The sequence below is a fragment of the Cucurbita moschata genome, unplaced genomic scaffold (genome assembly GCF_002738365.1).
Source record: "Cucurbita moschata cultivar Rifu unplaced genomic scaffold, Cmos_1.0 Cmo_Scf00029, whole genome shotgun sequence".
Classification (NCBI taxonomy): domain Eukaryota; kingdom Viridiplantae; phylum Streptophyta; class Magnoliopsida; order Cucurbitales; family Cucurbitaceae; genus Cucurbita; species Cucurbita moschata.
This window is the reverse complement of record NW_019268545.1, coordinates 597,042-622,509: the sequence shown is the minus strand read 5'-3', so window position 1 is coordinate 622,509 and position 25,468 is coordinate 597,042. Positions and strand designations below refer to the sequence as shown.

The window sequence follows — 25,468 nt, the reverse complement described above, 5'->3', positions numbered from 1 at the left end:
TTTTTTTGTCTATTTCTAAATTTTCATAGTTAATGGATAAGACAGTAGACTGTGAATCAACGCCGTTGACTCCTTAGAATATTTGCTTAATCCACGGCACGTAAATAGTGTGTGAAATTTTTCCTATTTATAATCAAATAAATTACAAGGATATAGAAATAGTAATAAATGGAAATAACAATAAAGAGAAAGATATATATGGTAAACTATAATTTAGTACTAAATATCCTTAACATCCCCGCAACCTGAGCGTCGGATTTGAACGATCGTGAAGCTTGGATCTAAAAAATTCAAAGAGAGGTCGAGAAACACTTTTTGTGAAGATGTCAACAACCTGGTTCGGAAGAGGCGTAGAGAAACACTTTTTTGGTCATCGAAAACTGCAGAGAGATCCTCGCTCAGCGGCGATGCTGTCTTGGCTTCGGCGAGAATATGTCTTAACCCATGAAGAGAGATTGTCGCTCAGGGACGATGTTGCCTTGACTACTCTAGTGGGAATATGTCTAACCCAAGAAGTAGAAGGGGAAACCTAGAGCAAGGGACAAAGACAATGTTGAAGTCGGAAGAGTCGCCACAGTGGGTGAAGGAGCCAATTTTGGCTAGAAGGGTGGCGACGACTTGGTTGGCGAAGAGGCTAGTGTGGCGCCCAAATTCCAAAAGTAAATCTCTGCAAAAGGTTGATGGGCTTCTCGAGATTCCGTATATTTTCGAAGAGAACGCTGATGAGGATCCTAAGATTAGGGTTTATGTGAAGGATGAAGGATTGATTGGGAAGAAAATCAGAGAGACTATGTTGGCTAAAAGGAAACCGATTGTGTTGGAGAAGGTGAGGTTGTATGTACAGAGTATGGCGAAGGGTGATTTGGAGGTCAAAAGGCTGGAGCCGAAGAGTAATCAATCGGTTCCGCCTGTTGCAGCCACGACGATTACCCCTGCGGCGTCAAAGCCAGCAGTGGTGGTGGAGAAGAACAGTAGAGGATTTCATAAGCCATTGAAAAGAAAGGATCAGGGTTGCTAAACCGAAAGGACTCTGATACCATGAGAATGTTCGCTTCATTCACCACATCTAAATGGTGTGTGAAAGTTCTGTTTTTATAATCAAATAAATTAAAAGGATATGACAATAGTAATAAATGGAAATAACAATAAACGGAAAGATACTTATAGTAATAAATATTTGTCTTCGAATAAAATATCAAATATGATATATATGGTAAACTATCATTTAGTACTGAATATCCTTAACAACTCCAAAAAAGTAAGCGAAGAACCATCAATAAGTGTCTCTGAGTAACCTTTGATTTAGCTATAGAAGCTAGAAATTGAGTTTGAAAACGTTGTCCTGAATAATTGTAAGTCGTTGAATGAGTTGTATGTCTAATCCTAGGTGAAGTCACATTTTCACGTGTTAGTGCTAGTTAGGTCTCGTTGTATACCTATGAGATAACGTAGGATAAAAGTCCTTAAGTTTATTGATAATATGACAAAGTCTACACGAGATATTAACACTCTTTAAAAATTGTGTATTGTGTTTTATCTTGGACGGATAGGCAAACAAAAGATTGATTGAATCACAATCTAAAAGGTGTGTTTTTTAGACGCGCATTAAATTTTTCAGGTAGTTGAGACTTTCGCTACCATAGAGATTGCATATATTTATAGTCATTGACAATTATTGGCACTCTACAGAAAAACGTGCAAGTAGTTCCCGGTCTAATGGGAAGAGGTCGAAGAATGCCAATGGTTAGGCTCTGAGTTGGTCCAAGTCACAAATTAGGCTCTCCAGAAGATTAGGGATATGAGACAACGAACACAAAATAGACAGAGGAGTTACAGTGACACTAGGCATAGCAACCACGAGTTTCGAGTGAGTGACAAAGTATTTTTGGTGTGCATTATGAGGTTTGACAGAAAAAAGAAGGCAAGAACAATGGTTGTAAGAGACCTAAGTTTATTTCTAAATTTTTCTTTTCCAAATTTTCGTTGCAATTGTCCCAATCTTGTTAAAGAAAAAATACCGAATTTCAATTTTGTTTTAGGAAATTTCGTCATGAATCCATCATAACCCGTTATAGCCAAGCTAGTTGTCCATAGTCGGACGTCCGGAGGCCAACAAACCCCTGAGTATCATACGAGGCATGATTATCATCATTATCATAAATGGGAAAGTAACCCGATATATATGAACACACAATATGAATGATTTCTCTATAGTTTTCTTCCTTAAATCATTTTTATGACACAATCTTGTACATCATTCACACATTACCATAGGTAACATGCATGTTCATTATCATTAACATCAATTAGGGTTGTGTCTTAGAAAACTCATCGTCATGATACATGTACATTATCTTAATATGGAATACCATCATCATGCATCTTAATGCCCATACTCGTTTGGCTTAAACCCAAGAAGCGCTCCTCCCTCGTACTAAGCATATGCCCAACTACACTTCTAACTTGCGCATGTTCACCATCTAACCAACCTAGTTCACGCAAGATCCAACTTGCCCGTTCAGCATTTCTCTAACTTGTTTTCTACCTCATCTAACCGACTCGACACTTCTTTGATTAGTTTGGTCATTTCCGGACAATACATCACTATGTACCTCAATTTCCAACAAACAGAGTTTAGTTCGAATCATTTGGTCCAATTTTTGTTCGCTCATATCTAATGATTAAAATCAAACATAACCTAATGGCTTAGTTAATTGCTACAACTTTGACATTTGTGAAGCTGTTCATGCAATAATATGTTTGAATAATTATAAAGTTCTTTTTTTTTTTCCTTCCATTAATGCCATGCTTATTAAAATGAGTTGTTAAATAATGATTACCATTTTTTCCTTTTGAGAAATTAATGACCTAAATTCAAAAACTTTCAAAATCATATGTAAAGTTCTTTCATAATAATTTCTTAGGTCCATTAAATGATGTTTTTTTTTTCTTCTCCTTCTTATTATTATTATTACGAGGAAGAAAACGGGTTTGACCCTAAAGAATCGAGCTAGAAGCAGTAATGACAATCATATAGGTTGATGGACTAGTTAAGTAGTTCGTTCCGATCCTTTCTTTTTCTTGTAATAAAGAAAATCCCTTTTTTAAAAAGAACTAGAAATTAGTTTATCGAGACAGTGGAATATCGTGACTATATCCTAATCTCCGTTCATTCTTTGTCCCGACATCAAAACATGGTGGTCGTGCTTGTTGGAAAAGAAAGGCAGAAGCTACAACCTAATCAAGCCACGAAGCCAACCTCACAATAGAGACCAGACTCGTGAATGAAGCCCAACAACCCATTTCAACCACTAGCCCAAACACCAAACGTAGACAAAGCTTCAGCCCGCCTAGCCCATGATTGCCAACCCTCTATGAATCAAACGTAGAGACGTCTCCAAGCTCATGAAGCAATCCACAGGCATGGTGGAGCTCAAGCGGTCCAAGCTGCTTGCACATGAATGTCGAGTGATCCCGACTCCTCCAAGTTGATAGTCCACTGTGCGGCTTGCATACGGGCTCTCTAAGTTCACGTTAGGTGATCGATATCACAACTATACTATGAAAAGAGTAGGTTGTGACTCTCATGTGCAAATAAGTAAGGTGGTGATACGGAAGTGATGCCCAATTGGCCAAGCGAGGACTGAGATAGACAAGTGTCAAGATGTGGCCAAGGAGAATGGTGCATCATCCAACACACTATTTAAAGTGTGCATAAAAGCCAAGACGAGGTTTAAGCAAGAGGGAGGGAATGAGTAGACAAGAGAGACAAAGATAGGCTTAATAAAAGGTTAGGTAGGCCCTTGAGGTTCTAGAGGAATTCAAGTATGGAGCTTTGAAGTTGAGTCCGTCCATATGAAATATGAATGCTTACCAAATTTGGTGTCGATTAGACACTAAACAAATGTTTCATGGGGTCCGATGACCGTTCGCCAAAATCATATCCACTCCAAGAAGATTGAAAATACCTAAAAAAACTGTAGCTTACGGGAAGACATGATGTCAGCTCTCCACTACTCCTGGTCCATATGGCCTAAGGGAGCTACCCTATGGTATATACGTGTGTCATAACGTGAGCGAACACTACGAAATGAGAGTATCGGGTGTCTTTCTTTGAAATGGGTATTTTAAGGACAGTGTTGGACGACACGAGTGTACCGACATTGCGCCACAACTCATGTGTCAGAGGTTGAATTGTGCACTTGCTATCAGGAACCGATTCCGTAAATGATTTAACATGGACACAGGAGAGTCCAATGCCTTGATAAACCCTAGATGGATGGATGAATGTTTAGGATGTCCCAATGAGATGAATAACACATGGGTCAATCCGATTGATATTTTCAAACAAACCATGAAGGGCAAGCTGTCCCAAGACATGGGACAGTATACCAATGCATGGATCGTTCGATGGGAACCTAGATGATGATGAGAAGCCATGTTGCTTACGAGAGAGCTTGGCCTAGAGTAGAGGTAAGGTCGAGCCGGATGTCTTGGCCTAGTGTATAGGCAAGTCACTAGAGTCGCAAACGATTAAACATTGCATGCACATGGGTGGCCGTACAAGCTTGGATTGCACATCAGTTGTGTTTGTTAGCGAAGAAGAACCTTGTCTAAGGTCCGATAAAGTCATACAGGCAAGCAAAAAATGAATATGGGGCTTGAATTTTCTTCAAGCTTATCGTGAGCGTATCAAGATTACAACGTCACACATATGAAAATATACGATCGTGACAATTGGTATCAGAGCCACATATTGTGTGTCTAGTTGGACAAGATAGTAAGAGAAATGAGCCTGAAGCTTGCATGAAGACATCACAAGTGCGTCAAGAGTGTCGGTGTCGACAGGGCAATTGTGAGTTGAAATCTAGACTCCCCCAAGCTCAAGAGTGTCGTAGGTGACACATCAACGAGGGGAGTTCTACCTGTTAGCAAACATGAAATAAGCTCATTTGTCAAGGACTTAGGGTTATGATCTAGCCCATAGAGAATCAAGAGGAATACTAGTTAGGGTGCCTTCAAAAGAACCATTCACTTTAGAGGAATAGTGTCAATGGTTTGCAAGAAAAGAAGCTAGCGGTCAAGTGAGACATGCACCAGTCAAGTGCCAGATTGATCACCATACAAGTCCTTATGGGGAGATGACATTGCTACAAATGAAGTAACCGAGTTAAGTGGAGGAGAGTCAGAGATAATAGGTTGCTCACCTCGTAGAAGTTCTCCAAAGGAGTGAGCACAAGTGTATTCCTTGAGCCACTACATCATGCGTAAGATGAGTGGTTTCACAAGAAATGTCAAGACCAGTATTAACTCAAAAAGAGAGCATCAGACTGGAAATGAAGGCAAAGAAGAATAAAGTCAGTGCCAACAAAGGAAAGGTTTGTTTAAAAAAATTGACTTTGCTTCCATAAGGGATGTGGTCATTACGAGGAAATGATGTGGTTGGGCTGGCGATCCCCACCTGCAACATTTACCAATTTGAGTGACTCAAAGAATATGCAAGTTGAGGCTAAAGTGGCTATGATTAGGGCGAGTGCCCTCTAGACAGTCCATGGTCTGTCTGTTGAGTATCACTAGCCATTGGAGAAAGGTGTGGAAGAGGTAGCCTCACCCACAATCTTGCAAGTCCACCGTTTGTATGGTGAGTGTCCCTGACCAATCTCGAAGAAAAGGGTATCATAAGCATCAACCTCACCCACGACTATGACAAGTTGAATAGTTTTCGTATTCATTCTAAAGCACATTTATTTCCAGCAAGTCAGTTGGCAACAACCTAGACCCGCTCCCACAAAAGTTGGTGCCACAAAGAAGAATTTCGTGGTTGGCTTGTGAGCCTTACCTCGAGGGGTGCCCTGCTATGTGCCGTTTAGAGAGAAGTGCCAAAACTAAGGCTAAAAGTAATTAGAAGAGTTAAAAAAAAATATAATTTATTTATATAAAAAATTTAATAATATTCTCTTAATTTATTTTATTTTAAATGAACTAAAATTATTATAATTAAATACTTGTTTATCAAAATTAATTGGACAATTATTTAAAATTAAGTAATATAATAAAATTATTAAAAATAAGTTATTTATATAAAATAGGAAGATATTCGAAACATTCTATTTTGAAACACTATATATACGGAGATATTCTAACCAAAAACTTCCGTAACCTATTTTGCTACAGAAGAGAAACATTGAACAAGGGTTCACGAAGAAGACAAGAACAGGGTATTTATTTCTTGCTTTTGTCTTCCATTCTCCACGAGAGGACGCTCCTCGATCCACATAGAACACACACAAAAGCTTCCTCTTGAATGGCGAGTGAATAGCAAGCCTTCGGTCGTTATCTTCTTTGAAATCGCCTCGATTTTCTCAATTTTCCTATACATATCTGAATTAAACTCCTGGTTTCCTGTAATCAGTGTCCAAACAATTTCCGAGTCGATTCTGCTCGATTTCTGCTCGATTTCTGGCATTTATTGAGCACACCCTCACTGTTTGTTAGTGGGATCTCGACAAATTCTTTTATCGTAGGTTGTTTGGAAACTTCTGAATGGATACTAATAATTGGAGACCTACTCAAGGTGGAGAACCCGGAATCGAAGCCGGGGATTGGAGGTCTCAATTGCAGCCCGATTCTCGGCAACGAATTGTCAACAAAATGTACGGTTTTTCTTAAATGTTTATTGCATCGTGCCCTACTCTTATTATTTCTTATTTGAGGAATGCGTTTGAGTTTTTTTTATAGCTTTTTTGTTTCGTGTTCATTGGTTAGGTTTAGTTACTGTGAGCAGCAAAACTTTGGAAATATAGAACATTTTCTCGGATTTTGTGTATAACTTATAGATGCGAACTGTTCCCAGAACGTAGTTCGTTAAAATTGCCCCCCATAGATTTTCCAATCTCTGAATTGAAGATATAGTTGGTTAGGTTTAGTGGAGGAGGTTCCTATTTGTTTCTTCAGGTAATATCCCCTTCTTTAAGCATAAGAAGCATAGGCTATTTGTCGCAGAATGGATCTTGTTGAATTGTTCTTGACCGCTCTAAATACATTCCCTTTGAAGTATCTAATATTTTGAGTCATGGACATGGATTGCTACGGTAGTTTTCCTTTCAAGAACAGCTTCCCATGCTTTTGTGTTTGATAAATTAGTTAGACATTATGTTTTCCACTTTTGTGTTAGAATGGAGACATTGAAGAGGCACCTTCCTGTTTCTGGTCATGAGGGATTGAGTGAGCTGAAAAAAATTGCTGTAAGGTTTGAGGAAAAGATTTATACTGCCGCTACCAGCCAGGTATTTCTTACTCACTTTGTTGTAGTTTAAATCAAAGATTGTATGAATAAACATATTCTCATTTACGTTTAGCCCATATGCTAATATCAATAAGATTCCAACTTGATTTGGTACCTAAGATTTAGCTATGTATTCTTGCCCTAAACACAGCAGTGTTTTAGCGATCTCTTGAGTACTCTCACCGATTCTATTTTGAAACTCTGTTTCAGTCAGATTACCTAAGGAAAATATCTCTGAAGATGCTTACGATGGAAACAAAATCTCAGACTCCTATGGGAACTTCATTACCATCCAATCCTATGGTGCCTAGCAATAAGCCTCTGGATTCTGGTAAGTGATCATCAGACAATCTGCCACTATGTTGTATACGTGATGAAAATTTTAATAACATGTTGAAGCCAATTTGTGAATGAATTTCTTAAAGAGTCTCTGTTCTTGGATATTGTAACAATTTCTCAATTAACATATGGCGTTTTATTTGACTTGATGTTGTGTATTTTATCTTAAACAGCATCACAAAGCATGCAGCCCCAAGTTCTAAATCAAGGGCAATCAATTTCTGTTCCTCAGTCTTCTAATCAGCCTCAGTCACGCCAGCAACTACTCTCCCAGAATATCCAAAATAATATTGTTTCTCAGAGTTCATCCAGCTTACCTTCTGCAGTACCTCCTGTCTCTGGATTAGCTTCATCTTCAATGCCAAACATGGTTGGCCAGAATCCAAGCATGCAAAATGTATCTGGAATTCCACAGAATTCTGTTGGAAATGCTATGGGTCAAGGGGTTCCTTCCAATGTATTTACCAACTCTCAGAGGCCAGTACAAGGAAGACAAGTAGTTTCCCAACAGCAACAGCAGCAGGCACAAACCCAGCAACAGCAGTTTCTTTTTCATCAACAACAGTTACAGCAGCAGATGATGAATAAGAAGCTTCAGCAGGGAAGTATACCACAACAACGTATGCAATCTCACATTCCACAACAACAACAGAATCTAATGCAACCAAATCAACTGCAATCATCTCAGCAATCTGCTATGCAACCTTCTATGATGCAACCTTCTCTGTCTAATCTTCAACAAAACCAACAATCTTCCATTCAACAGCCCACTCAATCCATGCTTCAGCAACCTCAACAGCCAGTTCTTAGGCAGCAGCCACAGTCCCAGCAACATGCTGTCATGCATTCACAGTCTACAATGTCACAGCAGACTAGCTTGCCTTCACAGCAGCAACAACAGCTAATTAGTCAGCAACCAAATTCTTCAAACATGCAGCAAAATCCATTGATCGGGCAGCAAAACAGTGTTGGGGACATGCAGCAACACCTGCCTCAGCAATCTAGGTCGCATGGGCAGCAGAGCAATCTATCAAATATGCAGTCTCCACCATCGCAGCAGCAGCAGTTAATGGCTCAGCAAAACAACCTTTCAAATTTGCAGCAGCAGCAGTTAGGACCTCAAAGTAATGTTTCTGGACTACAGCAACAACAAATGCATGGAACTCAGTCAGGTAACTCAAACATGCAATCAGATCAGCACCCAATGCATATGCTGCAACAGAACAAGGTTCATATGCAGCAGCAACCTCCACAAAATGCATCAAATTTATTGTCAGCACAAGGTCCGCAAGGGCAACTTCAGTCATCCCAACAGTTGATGTCACAGATTCCGTTGCAGTCCACCCAAGTCCAACAACAGGTACCTCTACATCAGCAGCAGCAACAGCAGCCAAATGCCATGTCACATGATCTCCAACAAAGGCTTCAAGTTGGAGGTCAAGCACCAAGCTCCCTGCTTCAATCACAAAATGTAATGGATCAGCAAAAGCAGTTGTATCATTCACAAAGAGCTCTTCCAGAGACATCATCGAGTATGTTTTCTTGCTAACTTTAGAACCTTGCATTTTGAATTTTTGATGCTAACATTATCATTCTTCGTCAATTTTTTTGTGATAAGTGTGGATTGCAGCATGCCTCTTTCTATTATATTCGTTTGGTCTACCTTCAGCATTTTTGTGCATGAAGCATGGACGTAAACATGTGACACAAATACGATAAAACATGATTTTCTTGAAAAATTAGGAGAGACACAACAGTGAGACAATCAATACAGTTCTAAAAAAATATTATGCAGCTCAGAATTTCATGTTTATTATGTTCTTTATTTCCATCTCTTTTCAGCTGAAAACTTATTTCTGTATCTAGGAATATTTTACTGAGTTTTGTTTTTCCTTCTATTACCATTCTTTTCATAATAAGAAATTGTAAATCAACCTTGAGGTTGGCGGGAATGGATTCAGAGGAGCTATTCAAGAAAACCTTCCAAATCTAAATGGGGGAGAAAACAGTGATTATTGTTATTGTTGTATCCATCAATATTTGTGCTCGCTTGTGCAAGCCTTAATTGCCTGACCCTGATTTTGTTTGCCAACGAAACTTATAAGATTTTAAACTACAAGGATGTGGCCACCGTGGTTGAAACTTATTCTCTCTTAGCCATGTATTGTTTTTTCACTGGCCCCAGTGTCCACTATCAAGGTGGTTTAGATAAAGAATAAATGTGATTATTAGACAATGATTTGTGAAAGGCACCGTAATGCGAGGGCATGTACTGGATGTAGTTCAGAAAGCATCTGTAGATTTCTTTTGTTGTGAAAAATTTCTTGGTTTCTGTCTAAAAAAGCTATCAGGAGCTAACTTCACACTTCTAAATAATTCCACTTTTCCTTTCAACCACCAACTTATAAGCACTTCACATAACTAGTCTTCTATATAATCGGGAAGGCACAAGGATAAGTTAAATAATCCAAATGTATAAGACTAACCCTCAGTAATAATCCTACAGTTGAGGAAGACGTGATCAATGGCTTTTCATTCCCCCCTCCCCCCTCCCCCCGTCTGTTGGGCCTTCTACTGTGGCCCCAATTCTCTATTTTCTTTTACTGTTATCAACGAAGGCTGAGTTTCTTATTACTAGGGAGCTCTCTATCTCTATGCTGCAGTTCAGTTACATCCCCTCGGCTCTTATTTTCCATATCCACTGACCTTTATTTCATTTATGTAGCATCTTTAGATTCCACGGCTCAGACAGGACAAGCCAATGGTGGAGATTGGCAAGAGGAGATTTATCAGAAGGTGCTTAGCTAACACTTCATCTCTCTTCAATGAGTTTTTCTTTACTCTTTAGAGATTCAAAAGGAAGTTCATTCAATTTGCAATATTAGTAGAGGAGGTACTATTTGCAATATTAGTAGAGGAGGTACTATTTGCAATCTTCAATAATTCAGTTTTAAGTTGTATAAATTATAACTTTTTATGATAAGATTTAACAAATCATCAAGTTAACTTCGTATATTTTTAACATCTAAATTTTTTAGAAACAGGTATTAACTTATGTTCATTCATTTTGTAAAAAGTTAATTAATCTGCATATTGTTCTTTTTCAATTCATCCAAATATATATATTTTGTTGTGTTGTAGTCATGTATATTTAAATATCACATTTTTACAAAATATAATTAATGGGCTGTGAGGTGGGGCTATTCACTTCATCTCACTTGAGTCTCCCCCTTGGTCATAACCTTAGAAGTGCTATTTTATGGACCCAGTGGTGGAAGAGATTCAGACGATATTCCTCTTAGGAAAAGATTTTCTCTAAGCGAGGGAGACTCACCTTAATCTAGTCTGTCTTAAGTGGAATCCCCACTTGCATTTTATCCTTATTTAGGGTCCTTATCAGTACTCTGGAGAGGCCATATGTAACTTTCTCTGGGAAGGTGTGGAGGTAAGGAAGAGTCCTTGCATGGTTGGGGGATTGGGTATTGGGAATTTGTGGGATGTAGCAAGACCTTGCTAGCTAAGTGGTTGTCGCACTTTTCTGTGAGACTGACAGTTTGTGGTATAAGGTCATTTCGAGCAAGTACAGCCCCCATCCTTTTACTTTGCTCACGAAAGGGGCAATAAGTACAACCAAAAATCCTTGGAAAGCCATTTTAGACGGTCTCCCTTTCTTTTCTCAATTCATTAATTCTATTATGGGTGATGGGTCTAGTACTTACTTTTAGGAACACAAGTGGTTGGGGATAACCCTCTCTGAATGTGTTCCCTCGTATTTATCATTTGTTGAATTCGAAGTTCTCTTCTGTGGTTTATATCCTTCCTTCTTCTAGGAACTCTTCATCGATCTCCCTTGGTTTTCGTGACTCTCTCTCTAATGGTGTTATAGCCCCTTTTGGCTTTAATTAGTGATATCACTTTATTGGAGGAGAAGTGACTTTTGGCTTTGGAACCCTAGTCCTTCAAACAAGTTTTCCCGTCAATCGTTATTTCTTTGTCGAGTGGGTTTGTATGGTCTAAGGACTCTCCCATCTTCTCAATTCTTTGGAAGGGGAAAATTTCGTAGAAGGTTAAATATTTTGTATGGCAGGTTCTCCTTAGCAAGGTGAATACTCTTTATCATGTTAAGAGGTTCTTGCCCAAGTTCATCGGGTAGGGAAGCTGTCGAGGACCTCGATCACCTTCTACAGACATGTTAGTTTGCTAGATCTCTTTGGTGCAGATTCTTCAAGGCGTTGTCAGCCACGGAGCTTCAGTTCCATGTTTGAGGAGTTTCTTACCCATCAACCTTTGAGGAAAAGGGTAGCAGGCTTTGGTCTCTTTCTAGATTTCATGCGTCTCTTTGAGTTTCGGTCTATAAAGAATTTTGTAATTATCCCTAAGGTCTTATTTTGCTTGACTGAAGCCCTCATGAAGTTTATTTTTTTTATTATTATTATTATTTTAATATTTTTGGTTTATTCTTTTCTTTTTCTCGATGAAAGCTTGACTTTTAATTTTTTTAAAAAAGGAGAATAGTAAGATATGATAAGATATAGGCATTCGGGATATTCATTGGCATGGTGAAAAGTTACCAACAAGTTGTAGTTCTTCCGTGAGGAGTTTATAAAAGATACTTCAATTTGAGTCAATTATAAAGGGAGTAAAAAATAGTCTTTGAGTGAATACCAAGAACATGATTTTTGTCAATATCTAAGTGTTTTGGCCTTGCTGTGCATCTCAACTAGTTTAGTCCTAGGACATCAACATTATCTCTGCTAGTCTAGTCCTAGAATGTGCATTTGATTCTACAACATTTGGTTTATAGAAAATTGTTAGAATATCAATGTCCTAAGTTTCTTTACTTTTCCACATGCTCCAATGCTATTGGCCACCAAAGTTGGTTAGTAGAATTGTGGGCTTGTTGCTTCTTTCAAGCCTCAAAGTTTGAAGTAGAGCTCTGATTGCATTCATTCACCACACTTTTCCTTTTCTTCTTTGCTAATGATCACACAGCAATACAACGTATGGATTAGGTTTAGCTTACTCAAGAAACAAAAAATCTGAATGAGAAAATGCAAACATTAGGAAATGGACAGGGCAATAAAAGATGGGTCGGATATTCCTGATCCTTCCTTCAAAGTATGCACCAACTAGATATTAAAGTCATGTTTGGCTATCTTTTTTGAAACCTTTCAGGTGCATTCACCCCTTCATAGAAAAAATTGACTTTTTCGATAACATTCCTTTACATGGTGTAAAAGAAACTTCCTTGAGCCTCGAGAACAATCAAAGCAAAATCAACTAAATAAACTTGGCAAATGGAGATCCCAAGGTCATCTGTATTCCTCTCTTCTAAAGCATAAAAGCTTAAAAGCGAAGAGTTCTTGTTCCATCTCTTCATTCTCTGGGCACTTCTCTTTTGCTTTGAAGGTTTGGAATTTTGATTACCGAAGGTTTGGTTTAGTCTGGTGTGTGTCAATTTTCGAAGATTGTAGACAAGTGGCTCTTTGAAGTTATTTCTGGCTGTTGATTTAAAGTCAAGGCTAGAGTGTTCTATGCAGCTATAACTCATTTTTGCTTTTTTAGGAGAGAGAGATCTTTACCAGCAATAAAATTCCTTTGAATTCCTTTGAATTGGGTTGCCTTATGCAAATCCTTATGTAGAACTCTACTTCTAAAAACCTAGACTGGAGACATTATGTTTGATCTCCCACCTTTGGCACGAGCAAGTCTCATCTCATGCCTTTAGGCTATTTCTGTTGGTTGGTACTAACAAGGCCTTTCCAATAAAAATGAGAGAAAAGGGGGTTTAATCTTTAAAATGTTAATGAACTTTGAGAAGGAACAAAAGGATGGATTGGGATTTCCCCCTTGCTGTTCTGGACAGTAAAGGCGTAGGTTCTAAATTGAGGTATTGTGATAGTGGCCAGTTGCTTTAGTTGCCTCCTTGAGAAAGGGTTCAGTAACATTCATATCGTTGATGACGATACTCTTGTTTTCTCAATGTTTGAGTAGGGAAGATCCACAATCTCTTCAATTCATTTATATCTTTGAAAAGATATTCGGGCCTAAGTGAATGGGACTAGATCCATGTTTGTGGGTATTAATTGATTGCATTGGTGAAGATTGTATTGATTAAAAAGTCAGCAGTGTGGCTGAGGACTTTGGTTTTAAAGTAGTTGTTCGGGCTTTGGCCGTTGATTATTTAGGCATCCAGCTGCTTTGAAGTCCAAGTGTGATGTTTTAGCTGCATCTGGAGAGAATTGCATCTAAAGCCTTTAGAAGCATTTCTCTAAGGAGGTGGGATTCTACTGCTTTCTTTGTTACTCCCTAACTTTCCTAATTACTTATTTATGTATTTTTGAGGCGCCCAAGTGTTAGAGGATTTAGTTTCTTAGGTATCTTTTGTCAAAAGGTCTGATATAGGAGGGTGGCTCCTGTTTGATTAATTGGAACATAGAGTCTCTACATAAGGCACCTTAACGTAGGATGCAACTTTCTTTTTCTTTTATTTTTTGTCAAGGAGGATTCTTTGTTCTACTTCTTTAGCAAATGTCTTTTTCTCTTTGTAGAATTTAGAATCCGTTTAAAATTTTTGTTTAACTGCTTTCTCCTCCTCCTTTTTGTAGATTAAAGCTATGAAGGAGTTGTACTTTTTTGAACTGAAAGAAATGTACCAGAAAATTCTTCCAAAAGTGAATCAGGTATGTGATTCTGCATCTATATCCTAGGGCATTTGACTTTTTGATATTATTAATTGCGGAAGAAGCTGAATCCTCATTGAGTGAACCCATTGATCTATCACCTTTTGTTCATATCTTCGAGCATTGCAATTTTTTTTACCACTTCAGCTGTTTAATGCCCTTTCCTTCACCCGCATTGTAGTTTTTCTCATTCCCCTTATTCCCCTTATTGTTATGCACTGATGTTGTCTAATTTGATATTTTATTGTGCAGTTGGAAAGTCTTCCACAGCAACCGAAGTCAGAGCAGCTAAATAAGCTAAAGACATTTAAGTTAATCTTGGAACGCCTTATAGCATTCTTACAGATTTCAAAAAGTAATATCGTAATTGGATTGAAAGATAAGATAGGCCACTATGAGAAGCAGATTGTTAGTTTTTTAAATTCTAATAGGCCAAGGAATCCAGTATCTACACTGCAGCCAGGACAGCTTCCTGCCTCTCACATGCAATCTATACAGCAGGCACAATCACAGATGACTCCATTACAGTCTCCTGACAATCAAATCAATCCCCAACTACATTCGGCGAACATGCAAGGTTCTGTGGCTCCGGTGCAGCAGAACAATATGAACAATATGAACAATATGCAGCATAATTCTCTTCCAACTTTTTCAGGATCAGCAGCACAACAAAACATGACGATCCCAATGCAGCCTGGTTCGAGTTTGGAATCAGGACAAGGAAATTCACTGAGCTCGTTTCAGCAGGTTGCTTCTGGGTCTTTGCAACAGAATCCTTCCAACAGTTCCCAAAGGGCAAACAATAGTTCTTTGCCATCACAAAATGGGGTGAACACTCTGCAGCCAAACATCGGTTCTCTTCAAACAAATCATAACATGCTTCAACATCAACATCTAAAACAGGATCCGCAACAACAGCTGAAACAACAAATGCAGCAGAGACAGATGCAGCAGCTAAAGCAGCAGCAGATGCTGCAGCACCAGCAACAGCAACAACAACCACAATTACATCAGCAACAGTCGCAGCTACACCAGCAAGGAAAGCCGCAGTTACCTGCACAAATGCAGGCACACCAATTGTCACACCTTAATCAAATCGAGATGAGACAGGGGCTTGCTACAAAGCCAGGGATGTTTCAACATCTCCCAGCGGCTCACCGCTCAGGTTATACCCATCAGCAGCAGATGAAACCAGGAACTTCATTACCAATTTCACCCCAAATCTTTCAGACTGCATCCCCTCAAGTTGCTCAAAATTCTTCTCCACAGGTCGACCAACAAAATCTACTTTCATCCATTACCAAAGTTCCACCTTTGCAATCTGCAAGCTCACCTTTAGTTGTACTATCCCCTTCAACGCCTGTGGCTCCATCTCCAATGCCGGGTGATTCAGAAAAACCCACTTCTGGTGTCTCAACACTTACAAATGCTGGGAATACTGGACAACAAACTAGTGTGTCTGGGACACAAGTCCAGTCTCTTGCCATTGGTACCCCCGGGATATCTGCCTCCCCATTACTTGCTGAGTTTAGTGGTACAGATGGCGCTTATGCCAATGCATTACCAACTGTTTCCGGAAAATCAAGTGCTACAGAGCAGCCTCTTGAGCGCCTAATTAAAGCTGTTAGTCAAAACCTTGAGTGCTTTTAGTTGTTTCTGGCTTAAGTTGTTACCTATTCTTCTTGATTGTTTATAACATTGGTAACCTTATTATGGTTTTCAGGTTAAATCAATGTCGCCTAAAGCTTTGAGTGCCTCTGTCAATGGCATTGGATCAGTTGTTAGTATGATTGATAGGGTAGCAGGCTCGGCCCCTGGCAATGGGTCAAGAGCTGCAGTCGGGGAGGATCTGGTTGCCATGACAAAATGTCGGCTGCAAGCAAGAAATTTTGTTTCACATGATGGATCAAATGGAACAAAAAAGATGAGACGCTACACAAGTGCAATGCCCTTAAATGTTGTATCATCAGCTGGAAGCATAAATGACGTTTTTAAACCGTTTACTGGTGCAGAGACATCCGATCTCGAGTCAACTGCAACATCTAGGGCCAAAAGGTCCAGGGTTGAGGTAATAACAACTTTTACATATTGTATTTTCTATGTGGGTAAAATAGTTTTCTTTTTAAGTATAGATAGATATTGTTAAGAGATGCCACAAGTTGAAGAACAGATGACCTTCATCTTTAGGTATCTAACTACGTTTAGAGATCACACATATGCTTCACCGTTTTACATATAATTCCAATTTCATTAGGAATTTATATTGTTTTATTGGATGTCGTTCAATATTCTAACTAACTTCATAACCTACTTGGACATTTTGAACTTGATATACTTTTTTTTCGTTCTTCGATTTTTGCTTTTTTTGCTTCTGGTGGGGGGTTAGGGTGGAGGGTGGTATTAGTCGTCACTTACATTGTTGTTAAATATTAGCATATTTAAAGAAGTGGTTTTTATTTTTTTAAAAAAGGCATCAGCATTATTTTAGTCCCCCTGAATTCAAATTTCAACTTTTTCCCTTTTTATTTATTTATTTGATGGTCCAATGTCTTGGAGATGGAGAAAAATTAATTTCAAGCTATAGTATTCGTGTTCTTAGATTGTCCGTGTTATTGGCTTGATACATTATATTTGTACGATAGAGACTTGAATATGAAAGCAACTAAACAAATTTATAATGTATTATAGATGATAGCAGATAGAATAGGCAGTGTGATTAAAATGTCATATTCAAGTCTCTATCGTACATTATATTTGTACGATAGAGACTTGAATATGAAAGCAACTAAACAAATTTATAATGTATTATAGATGATAGCAGATAGAATAGGCAGTGTGATTAAAATGTCCACCTAGTTTAAAATTTAAAGTTTCCTTTTGGCTTGCAATTTTCTTATCAATCTTTATGTTAGAATATCAACTCAATATTGTCTGTTTCGAACTTGTGTAGGCCCACTTTAGTTTTATCAATCACTTGCTTTGCTATTTGAATAATATATATATATATATATATATATATATATATATTTACCTGTTGCAGGCCAATCATGTTCTACTGGAAGAAATAAGGGAAATAAACCAACGTCTTATCGACACGGTGGTTGTAATCAGTGATGAAGTAGTTGATCCAAGTGCTTTAGCAGCTGCTGCTGATGGGAGCGAAGGAACAATTGTCAAGTGTTCTTTTAGTGCTGTGGCTCTCAGTCCCAGCTTAAAATCCCAGTACATGTCCGCACAAATGGTGGGCAGATTTCTTAATTCTAGAATTTTTTTGATTGAATTATGATCCATCCAAAGAGCAAAAAGAATCGACTAATTATTCTATGATTCATAAATTTTGACTCGATTTCTGTATGGGATAAAGAGTTGTTGGTGAAAAATCGAAAACTGTAAAAGTCGAATTTTTATAAAAAAAGGAATCATAGTTTAAAAAACTAAATAGAATCATGAGCTAAAAGTATCCAATTAAACATAGTTAAAAAAAATTCTTTTTATAGTTAGAATTGGTTGGACGTGCCTATCAAAAAAAAAAATATCAGGTTCTTCATTGTCTGCGTGATTATCTGTTTTCTTACCCGTGTATTATTATTTTGCAGTCTCCAATTCAGCCTCTACGGTTACTTGTTCCTACAAATTATCCAAATTGTTCTCCAATACTCCTAGACAAGTTTCCTGTTGAAGTCAGGTTAGTTTACATGGGTTCTGTTTTTTTTCTTCTTCTTTTTTTTTTTTTATCAGCTTTTTTTCTTTTTGTCTTCCATGAACCCTTCTCTACGTTCAAAGCATATTAAATATATATGTGCAGCAGGCTATTTGCATCAAATAAATAAATAAATAAAACGATATCATAAATTTGTACAAAATTTAAAATGTATGTGCCATTTTCAAATCTAAACTAACTAGAAAGGATGAACAAATTTCTAGTTGAACAGATTAATGGAATAAATTGAAAATGACCCTTGATTTTAGGACCGAAGTTCTAGTTAATCAGATTGATACTTCTCGAGTTATTCTTAGGTATTTGTGCATCCTCACACCTTAGTTTTGGTGGAAGCATAGGCTAGGTAGGCTATTAGATTGCAGATTGATTCTTTGAAAAGGTCCACATGACAATTTGATCTAGCGACGACCTTCCTCATGAAGTGCTTTATCAATCACTGCCTTTTGTGTATAGAAACTAAATGTTTATTGCTTCTTGTATGCATACATGTATGCATATCTGATGGTTTTTTTTTTTAAATGGGAGACAATTTCATTGGCACTTTTTCTATGTCAAAGATTTTTCTGTTTCTCTACATCCTAAGATATATATTGTTTAAATAAGAAACGGGAAAACTTCATTCATCAAAAAATGGAATGATTGGTGTGTAAATCTACAATTGGTGAATTATGTTTGTTGTCTCCATTGGTGGTGGCCCTGGGATATATTTTCCTTTCGTACAAGCAATACATACTCATTGCGGTTACTAGGTCCTTTGGCTGGTAGAGCTCCGCCTCAACTGATACAGACTCTTGCAATCTGCTGAGATATAACTGAATCTTTTGATTTTGAGTTAACATTCTAGCTCTTAAAACCAACACTTCCAATTTGTTTTAGCTTGGTGAGCTCCCCTAATTTATTGCTTTAGATGGAAAGTTCAAACCGTAAGTCGCATTGGTGGACAAACGCTATCTAGGTGGGATCCGGAATATCTTGTACCATTTGTAAATACCATAGCTGAGCAATTCCCTCTAAGTGATAAGAGGCTAAGCTCACCTTTCTACCTTAGGTGTCTGATTGATGTCGGAAAAAAGTGTTTAGGCTAATCCAACCTAAAGGGTCTTCTAGCCCATTGAAGCAAGGAAAGTCAAAATTTTAGTACAATCAAGTTTCCTCCAAAACTCCAAAATTTTTAGAAATGGTTGTCCTAGAAATCCCTTCTCCTTGTTTTTGCTTGACTTTGAGCACTTGAAGAAGTCAGACCTTCTTTGTGTATTCCAACTCGAGAGCATGGCATCCAATTTGACATGAAGTTGCTCAGCCTTCTCATTATAGGCCAATTGCCTACTCTTCGGACAAGAGTAAATTGAAGAGTTTGGTAAGTTGTTCTTGCACAAATTCACCCCTAACTGATGGCTTTAATACCAAATTGTTATGGGCCCAAATCTGCTATCGAGTTATGGGTCTCTGGTAAGTGGAGGTAGAAGGTGTTTGTATGAGCGAAGAGAGAGTAGAATTCTTCTTTCGGCCTATTTTGAATAATTGAATCCCAAATAAAGGGAGCCTTAATACCTCTGAGTTAAAGTACTCAAAGACTAATTGATAATTTTAGGTACTGTATTCATTGGTGTTTTTGACTATTTGTACAAGTTGAATAACAACCATTGTTACGTCAAGAGACATGACATCCAATTTTGCATGAAGCTGCTCAACCTTCTCATTATAGACCAATCGCCTGCTGTTCAGATAAGAGTAAATTGGTAAGCTGTTCTTGCACAAATTCATTCATAACTATTGGCTATGTTACGAAATTGTGACTGGCCCAAATTTGCAATCGAGTTATGGGTCTCTAGTAAGTGGGAGATAGAAGGTGTTTGTGTGGGTGAAGAGAGAAGTAGTACACTTGTCAGGGCGGATCATTCTCCTAAAATGAAAGTGGAGAACTCCTTAAAGATACTGAAAAAAAAAAATGCATAAAGAAAAATTCAACCAACAACGAAAAATAATTTAGAATTGGTTAGAAATAGAAATGAATGTGAAGACTCCTTAAGATACAATAAAAAAATGCTAAAGAAAAATTCAACCAGCAACTAAAAATAATTTGAATTGGTTAACCTTCAATTATTTTGTTTTCTTTGTAATCGTCAGTGGGTTCGGTACGTGACTGCTTCTTTCTGCCATGAGTATAACGTGCGTACATTGTAGTAGCATTGTATGAAAAGCTCCTTCTCATCTTCGTTTAGGAAGAAAGAAAATGTTTTGTGACAAGCGGGTATATGTATACTTTCTTGGGCTTTGGAGTGAAAGTGACAATAGAACTTTTAGAGGATGGAACGTCATTCTAACAACGTTTAGCTTTGTTGTTAGGTTCCATGTTTCCTATGGGCTTCAGTAACAAAGCTTTTTTATAATTATTTGCCTATGCCCTTATTTTTTTTCTCAATGAGAGTTTGATAATTAAAAATAGACTAAAAAATAGGCCAAACTGACTTCTCTTGCACCCTTTTTCATTTTTTTTTTATCTTATTTTTTCTCTTCCACGAAACATTGGGCGATTTGATCATCTTCTGCCTGTCTTCTCTTTGGTGAATGCCTTGTTTTTCTCTGTACTACCTGTGTCTATGTAAGGAAATAGAGAATAAGGTAGAATATTAGGTTGGCATATTTGTCTTTATTTAAGAAGTTTGTGGGAGGGAGAGTCCATGCTTCTTGCTTAAAATCCTGAAATTTTCTGTTAAATGTCATTACTATATTTGTTAATTTCGTTTCGGTTTTGGTTTCTTTGGTCCCTAGCAGTCTATTATCCTTGTTATCATCATTTTCTTTTTGCAGGAAGGAATACGAAGACCTTTCAATAAAGGCCAAGTCAAGATTTAGCATATCCTTAAGGAACCTTTCACAACCTATGTCACTTGGGGACATAGCGAGAACTTGGGATGTCTGTGCACGTACTGTTGTTTCCGAGTATGCTCAGCAGAGCGGCGGTGGCAGCTTCTGTTCAAGGTATGGAGCTTGGGAGAACTGTTTGAGCGCTGCATGATTCAAAGAATCGATCGAAAAGGATTTGGCCGACTGACCAGCTCGGTATGTTTAGGGAAGACGGGCTGTTTATTCAAGTAACGTTTGCGTATCATAAGGTATGCCTCACTAAAGCTGAAAGTACACGCTGCATGTTGTTTAATCAGGGCTAGGCTAATTCAGTATTTATATTACCACGGTGGATCTGCTTTGCTTGTGAACACTGATTCCTTTTTGGTTCTCTCTCTCTCTCTCTCTCTCTCTCTCTCTCTCTCTATGTAAATCATGAAATGAGGGACTGTAAAAGTGAAATACCTGATGTTCACTGAATGCATAAATTTATTGTCTGAGTTGAAAAGTATATGTGGAATAAAACTACTGCTGTGTTCATCTTGGACTAGACCTACTGGAATGTGTAGTAACCCAATTTTTTTGCCTACATGCTGATTGGAGCCATTACTTGAATGAAAAATGTTTTGATTGTTGCTGGAACATATTTGGAGTATCTTTTGTCATATGAACTCGGTTGAATTAGGTTAAAAACTCGACTCTCGGTTTGACCTGTTGACATATGAACTGTTTTTTTTACCGATATTTAAATTTACGTGCCAAAATACAGCCATTATATAGCAAATTTCACCAAAATTTGTAGAGAAAAAAAAAAAAAAAAATCGAAGTTGAGGAAGTTGGGTCGATTACTCATTCCTACCCAACAAATATATGCAATATCTCATTTTAGAATGCATCGAGATAGATAAGAAATTGTCGTGAACAAAATATTTATGAGGTGCACTTTGTCATCCTCATCCAAGTCAAGTTGTTTGCATATCCATTTTTGTCCATACAACGACCTTCATTTGTGAGTGAAATGAAGATCTTTTTCTATTCCCTAGTTGTGATGACTTCTGGTTTCAGGATGCTTGTTAGTTGGTGTTTCCAGAATATCTCCTCTTCCAACGACTCCCTTGGGGCATCAAATGATGGTAGTTTTGGAATGTAATACTTCTTTGAACCTAATCGAACGTCCTCTTCTGCATGCTCGAAAGCATTTGATGTCATCTTTGTAGGGGCTTATGCTCCCAATCATGTGGCACGATCTTTGTCGAACACCATACATAGGTCATAGTAATGCGGGAATGGTTTGTTTCGCATGCCTTATGTATTTGGATGACCCTATGTAAGGAAAAAAAAAAAAAACTAAATATTAATATAGTGTGTTAGAACGGTAATTTGAACGGTAATTTAAGTTTGAATTAGCAATCTTACCCTATCTCATGCATAGAATACCTCATTCTTCGCTTCGATGCACTTAAAATCTTCTTTCCACCCAAATCCACTACATGCAGGTTCGAGCATCTCGACAATTGCTATGTACTGTTTTTTGAAACTACTGACTTTACGGTATGTAATCATTCTGTATCTTTTGAGGGAAAGGATGAGTTAGAAATATATTATATGTAGTTAAAAATATATCAAATTCAATTATGTAAATATTTATGTTTTTAATTTCAAATTAATTCTATTTAATAAAATGTTCCTTTTTTATTTGCAATTTTTTCAAAACTTCAAAATAGATATTTATTTAATTGCACATTTTATTTTTATTATTATTTTCAAGTTTAATTAAAATATGTTTACGGAGGGTGCCATGAATTTTTAGATAAGACTACTAACTTACGTTGGTGCTGAGAGTCGAGTATATTTTATTGGTTTTTAGTTTATTTTAGAGTGAATTCTATGATTGAGTATACTTCAATTAGTACATATAGATGAATTGGAAGTTTAATTTCAAACATTCTGATTAGATTAGCAACATGGGAGGAGTTTCTTCGCTCATTCATTCTTGAAGAATAAGAGATTCGATTTCGATAAATTGAGTAACAGTGGAATTGATCTAGAAGAATTGCTCCACGTTGCTTATTTGTGAACATTATATGCATGCCTACTTACGTGACTACGTTCGCGATCTCAAACACAATCCTCTCTACTAAGGACTCGCATTATATGCATGCCTACTTACGTGACTACGTTCGCGATCTCAAACACAATCCTCTCTACTAAGGACTCGCTCCATCCCAACTTAGTCTTCGAATAGAATACCCCTAACTTAGATACTATATTAACCCTATCAATATTTTTAAACATATTTTGATGAGCCCATACATGAATATATGGTAATTGTAAAATAAAATTGATTGATTAAATTTAAATTATAATTAATAAAAAATAATTAAATATCCTATATATATATTATTCATAAATAAAAATTATTATAATATTCAACGAAAAAATATATATATATTTTAAATATAAGTGATACTAAATATTTATAATTAAAATTTTATATAAATTTATTATGAGGATAATTATTAAGATGCACCCAAAATAAACTAAAAAATATAAAATTTAAGGTAGATAAATAAATATTTAATTAGTTAAAGTTGTTTTTTTTGGTGATTTATTAAAAATAAAATAATTAACCACAATTAATTAAAATTAAATACTATATTTAAATATGTTTTTGGTGATTTATTAAAACTATAATAATTAACCCCAATTAATTAAAATTAAATACTATAATAAAATTTAAATAAAAATTTAATTAGTTAAAGTTGTTTTCAGTGATTAAAAAAAAAAAAAAAAAAAAAAAAAAAAAAAAAAAAAAAAAAAAAAAAAAAAAAAAAAAAAAAAAAAAAAAAAAAAAAAAAAAAAAAAAAAAAAAAAAAAAAAAAAAAAAAAAAAAAAAAAAAAAAAAAAAACGTTCTTTGAGCGTTTTGCCTCGTTACCAGTCGGGACTGTGGCGGTACGACATTTGAAATCAGGGTTTTGCTCTACCATGCTCATCCGGAGGTTTCATCGAGCAGCGACATGGGCGACGCCTCTGTTGCGAGACACAACTGTAAGTTTTCGAACTTGTTTTTCTCTTCGTTTGTCTTCTCGAATCTTTGAATGCTTGGATTTCCTGTTTTATGGTTTATCTGTTCGTTAATTGTCTTCATATGCATTACCATTTTCTGATTGAATCGGAAACGAAGTTCTTAGTTTCTCTTTATTTCTGCTTATATTATGATTATTTTTTATGTATTCAACAAACGGCTAATGGAAGGAAGAACTAGGTACCCTTTTTTTAACTTTCCGTATTGCGATTCTTGCATCAGAATTTTTTGGATTACAATCATCTGTTAGTTCTCCTTTGGTCCTGTTCTGCTTAATTCTCTGTTTTGTGTTATTTGTGAAATAATGAACTGTGGTTAAAAGCTCTCCCCATCACTTATTTCTTATTTTTCTATAGTAGGCAATCCAGGATTTACCCTGAACTATGCCTTTGTTGGTCTAGTTTGATTTTGGAACGTCAAGACATTGGTTGGATATGTTTATAGAAGAATTGCGCATTAACTTCCTGTATACTATATTAACGTACGTTAACTTGTTTCAAACTTCTTTTAAGGAATCTCAATTTATCAATATATGAGCACACAGGTAGGACAAATCATGGAGCTTGGAGTCAACAAGCTGCAAATTGGGAACTCTTGTTACTGCACAATGTTACAAAATCAAATGTCTAAACGTTTTGGTGATAAAGATATGACAGATAAGGTATCTGAGATTAAAAGAAAATTGTTCATGCATAGAAAGTATGACGTATTCTTTAGTTTTTTGATGCTGCAACAGAGTAAAATTAGTTTTGTTGATATTTTAAAGGTTAACCTTTTCTTTTCTTCTTTTGGTATAACTATCTTAGCTCTCTCTATTTATATTTCACTATTTGGCGGCAGAAATGATATTAAGGTTGATGAATTATATTTTATTGAAGGGTTTGAAAAAGGAAGAGAGTCCTATTATCTTTGTCACAATTAGGGTTTAGTGCTGGGTCCTTACTTCTCAAGTTTTTATGCTCTTGAATCTTGTAGTTGTCAGTTTCTTCTACCATTGTGCATTATATCTTGACTTACAAAATGTACTTTCTTTCTTTATTTTCGTTTGTTTCTGTTATCCTGTCAAACATTCCACATATTTGATATGCCTCGAGTACTAAAATAGAGTAATAATGATTATGGAAATTACCCTAAATGTATTTGCTGGTAATTTAGTTAACTCTTGAATTGTCTACCAATGGTCCAGGATGTTAACAATAGTAAACCTTTGTACCAGACTTCAGAGCGAAATATTGGAGACATTAGAAAGCACCAAATTGGGGAAAACGTTTCACGGAAGGACAAAATTGACTTTCTTGTAAATACTGTAAGTATCAATGGGAAAATATCTTCCCTCTTTCTTCTTTCTTTTTTTTGGGGGGTGGGGGTGGTTGGTAGTCAATTAAGTCTTCTCAAAATCAGGTATAGGTGTATTTTCATTTGATGGGTAGCTATTATATTTTCTGATTCCAAAAAGAAAAAAAAAAAAAAAAAAAAAAAAAAAAAAAAAAAAAAAAAAAAAAAAACA

At 36.7% G+C, this 25,468-nt stretch overlaps 2 protein-coding genes across 6 annotated transcripts in view; both read left to right on the top strand.

The window, feature by feature from the left end:
- The first annotated feature begins 6,157 nt into the window (after positions 1-6,157).
- Positions 6,158-21,431, top strand: LOC111463831 (mediator of RNA polymerase II transcription subunit 15a-like). Of its 4 annotated transcripts, none has more exons than XR_002713927.1 (12): positions 6,158-6,653; positions 7,175-7,286; positions 7,496-7,616; positions 7,798-9,156; positions 10,350-10,420; positions 14,233-14,307; positions 14,560-15,930; positions 16,031-16,375; positions 17,348-17,548; positions 17,904-17,992; positions 19,658-19,767; positions 20,840-21,067. XR_002713927.1 is itself a non-coding variant. In XM_023107760.1 (11 exons), exons 1-11 carry the CDS (start codon positions 6,544-6,546, stop codon positions 21,045-21,047), a joined length of 4,062 nt encoding a protein of 1,353 aa, XP_022963528.1. In that variant the 5' UTR covers positions 6,158-6,543; the 3' UTR covers positions 21,048-21,431. The 4 variants fall into 4 exon arrangements, 2 of the variants coding, with proteins under 2 accessions (XP_022963528.1, XP_022963530.1); XR_002713926.1 differs by having other exon boundaries at positions 19,620-19,767; XM_023107760.1 differs by lacking the exon at positions 19,658-19,767 and having other exon boundaries at positions 20,840-21,431.
- A 2,357-nt stretch (positions 21,432-23,788) lies between these two features.
- The window catches only part of LOC111463832 (pentatricopeptide repeat-containing protein At4g18975, chloroplastic), a 12,158-nt gene continuing 10,478 nt past the window's right edge, over positions 23,789-25,468 (top strand). The window contains exons 1-3 of one of the 2 annotated variants that reach the window (XM_023107764.1): positions 23,789-23,924; positions 24,506-24,622; positions 25,178-25,267. In XM_023107764.1, coding sequence (XP_022963532.1) covers positions 23,862-23,924; positions 24,506-24,622; positions 25,178-25,267 — 270 coding nt within the window. In that variant the 5' untranslated portion in view covers positions 23,789-23,861. Of the gene's footprint in view, positions 23,925-24,505; positions 24,623-25,147; positions 25,268-25,468 lie in introns of both variants that reach the window. The other variant, XM_023107763.1, reaches the window with a different exon arrangement.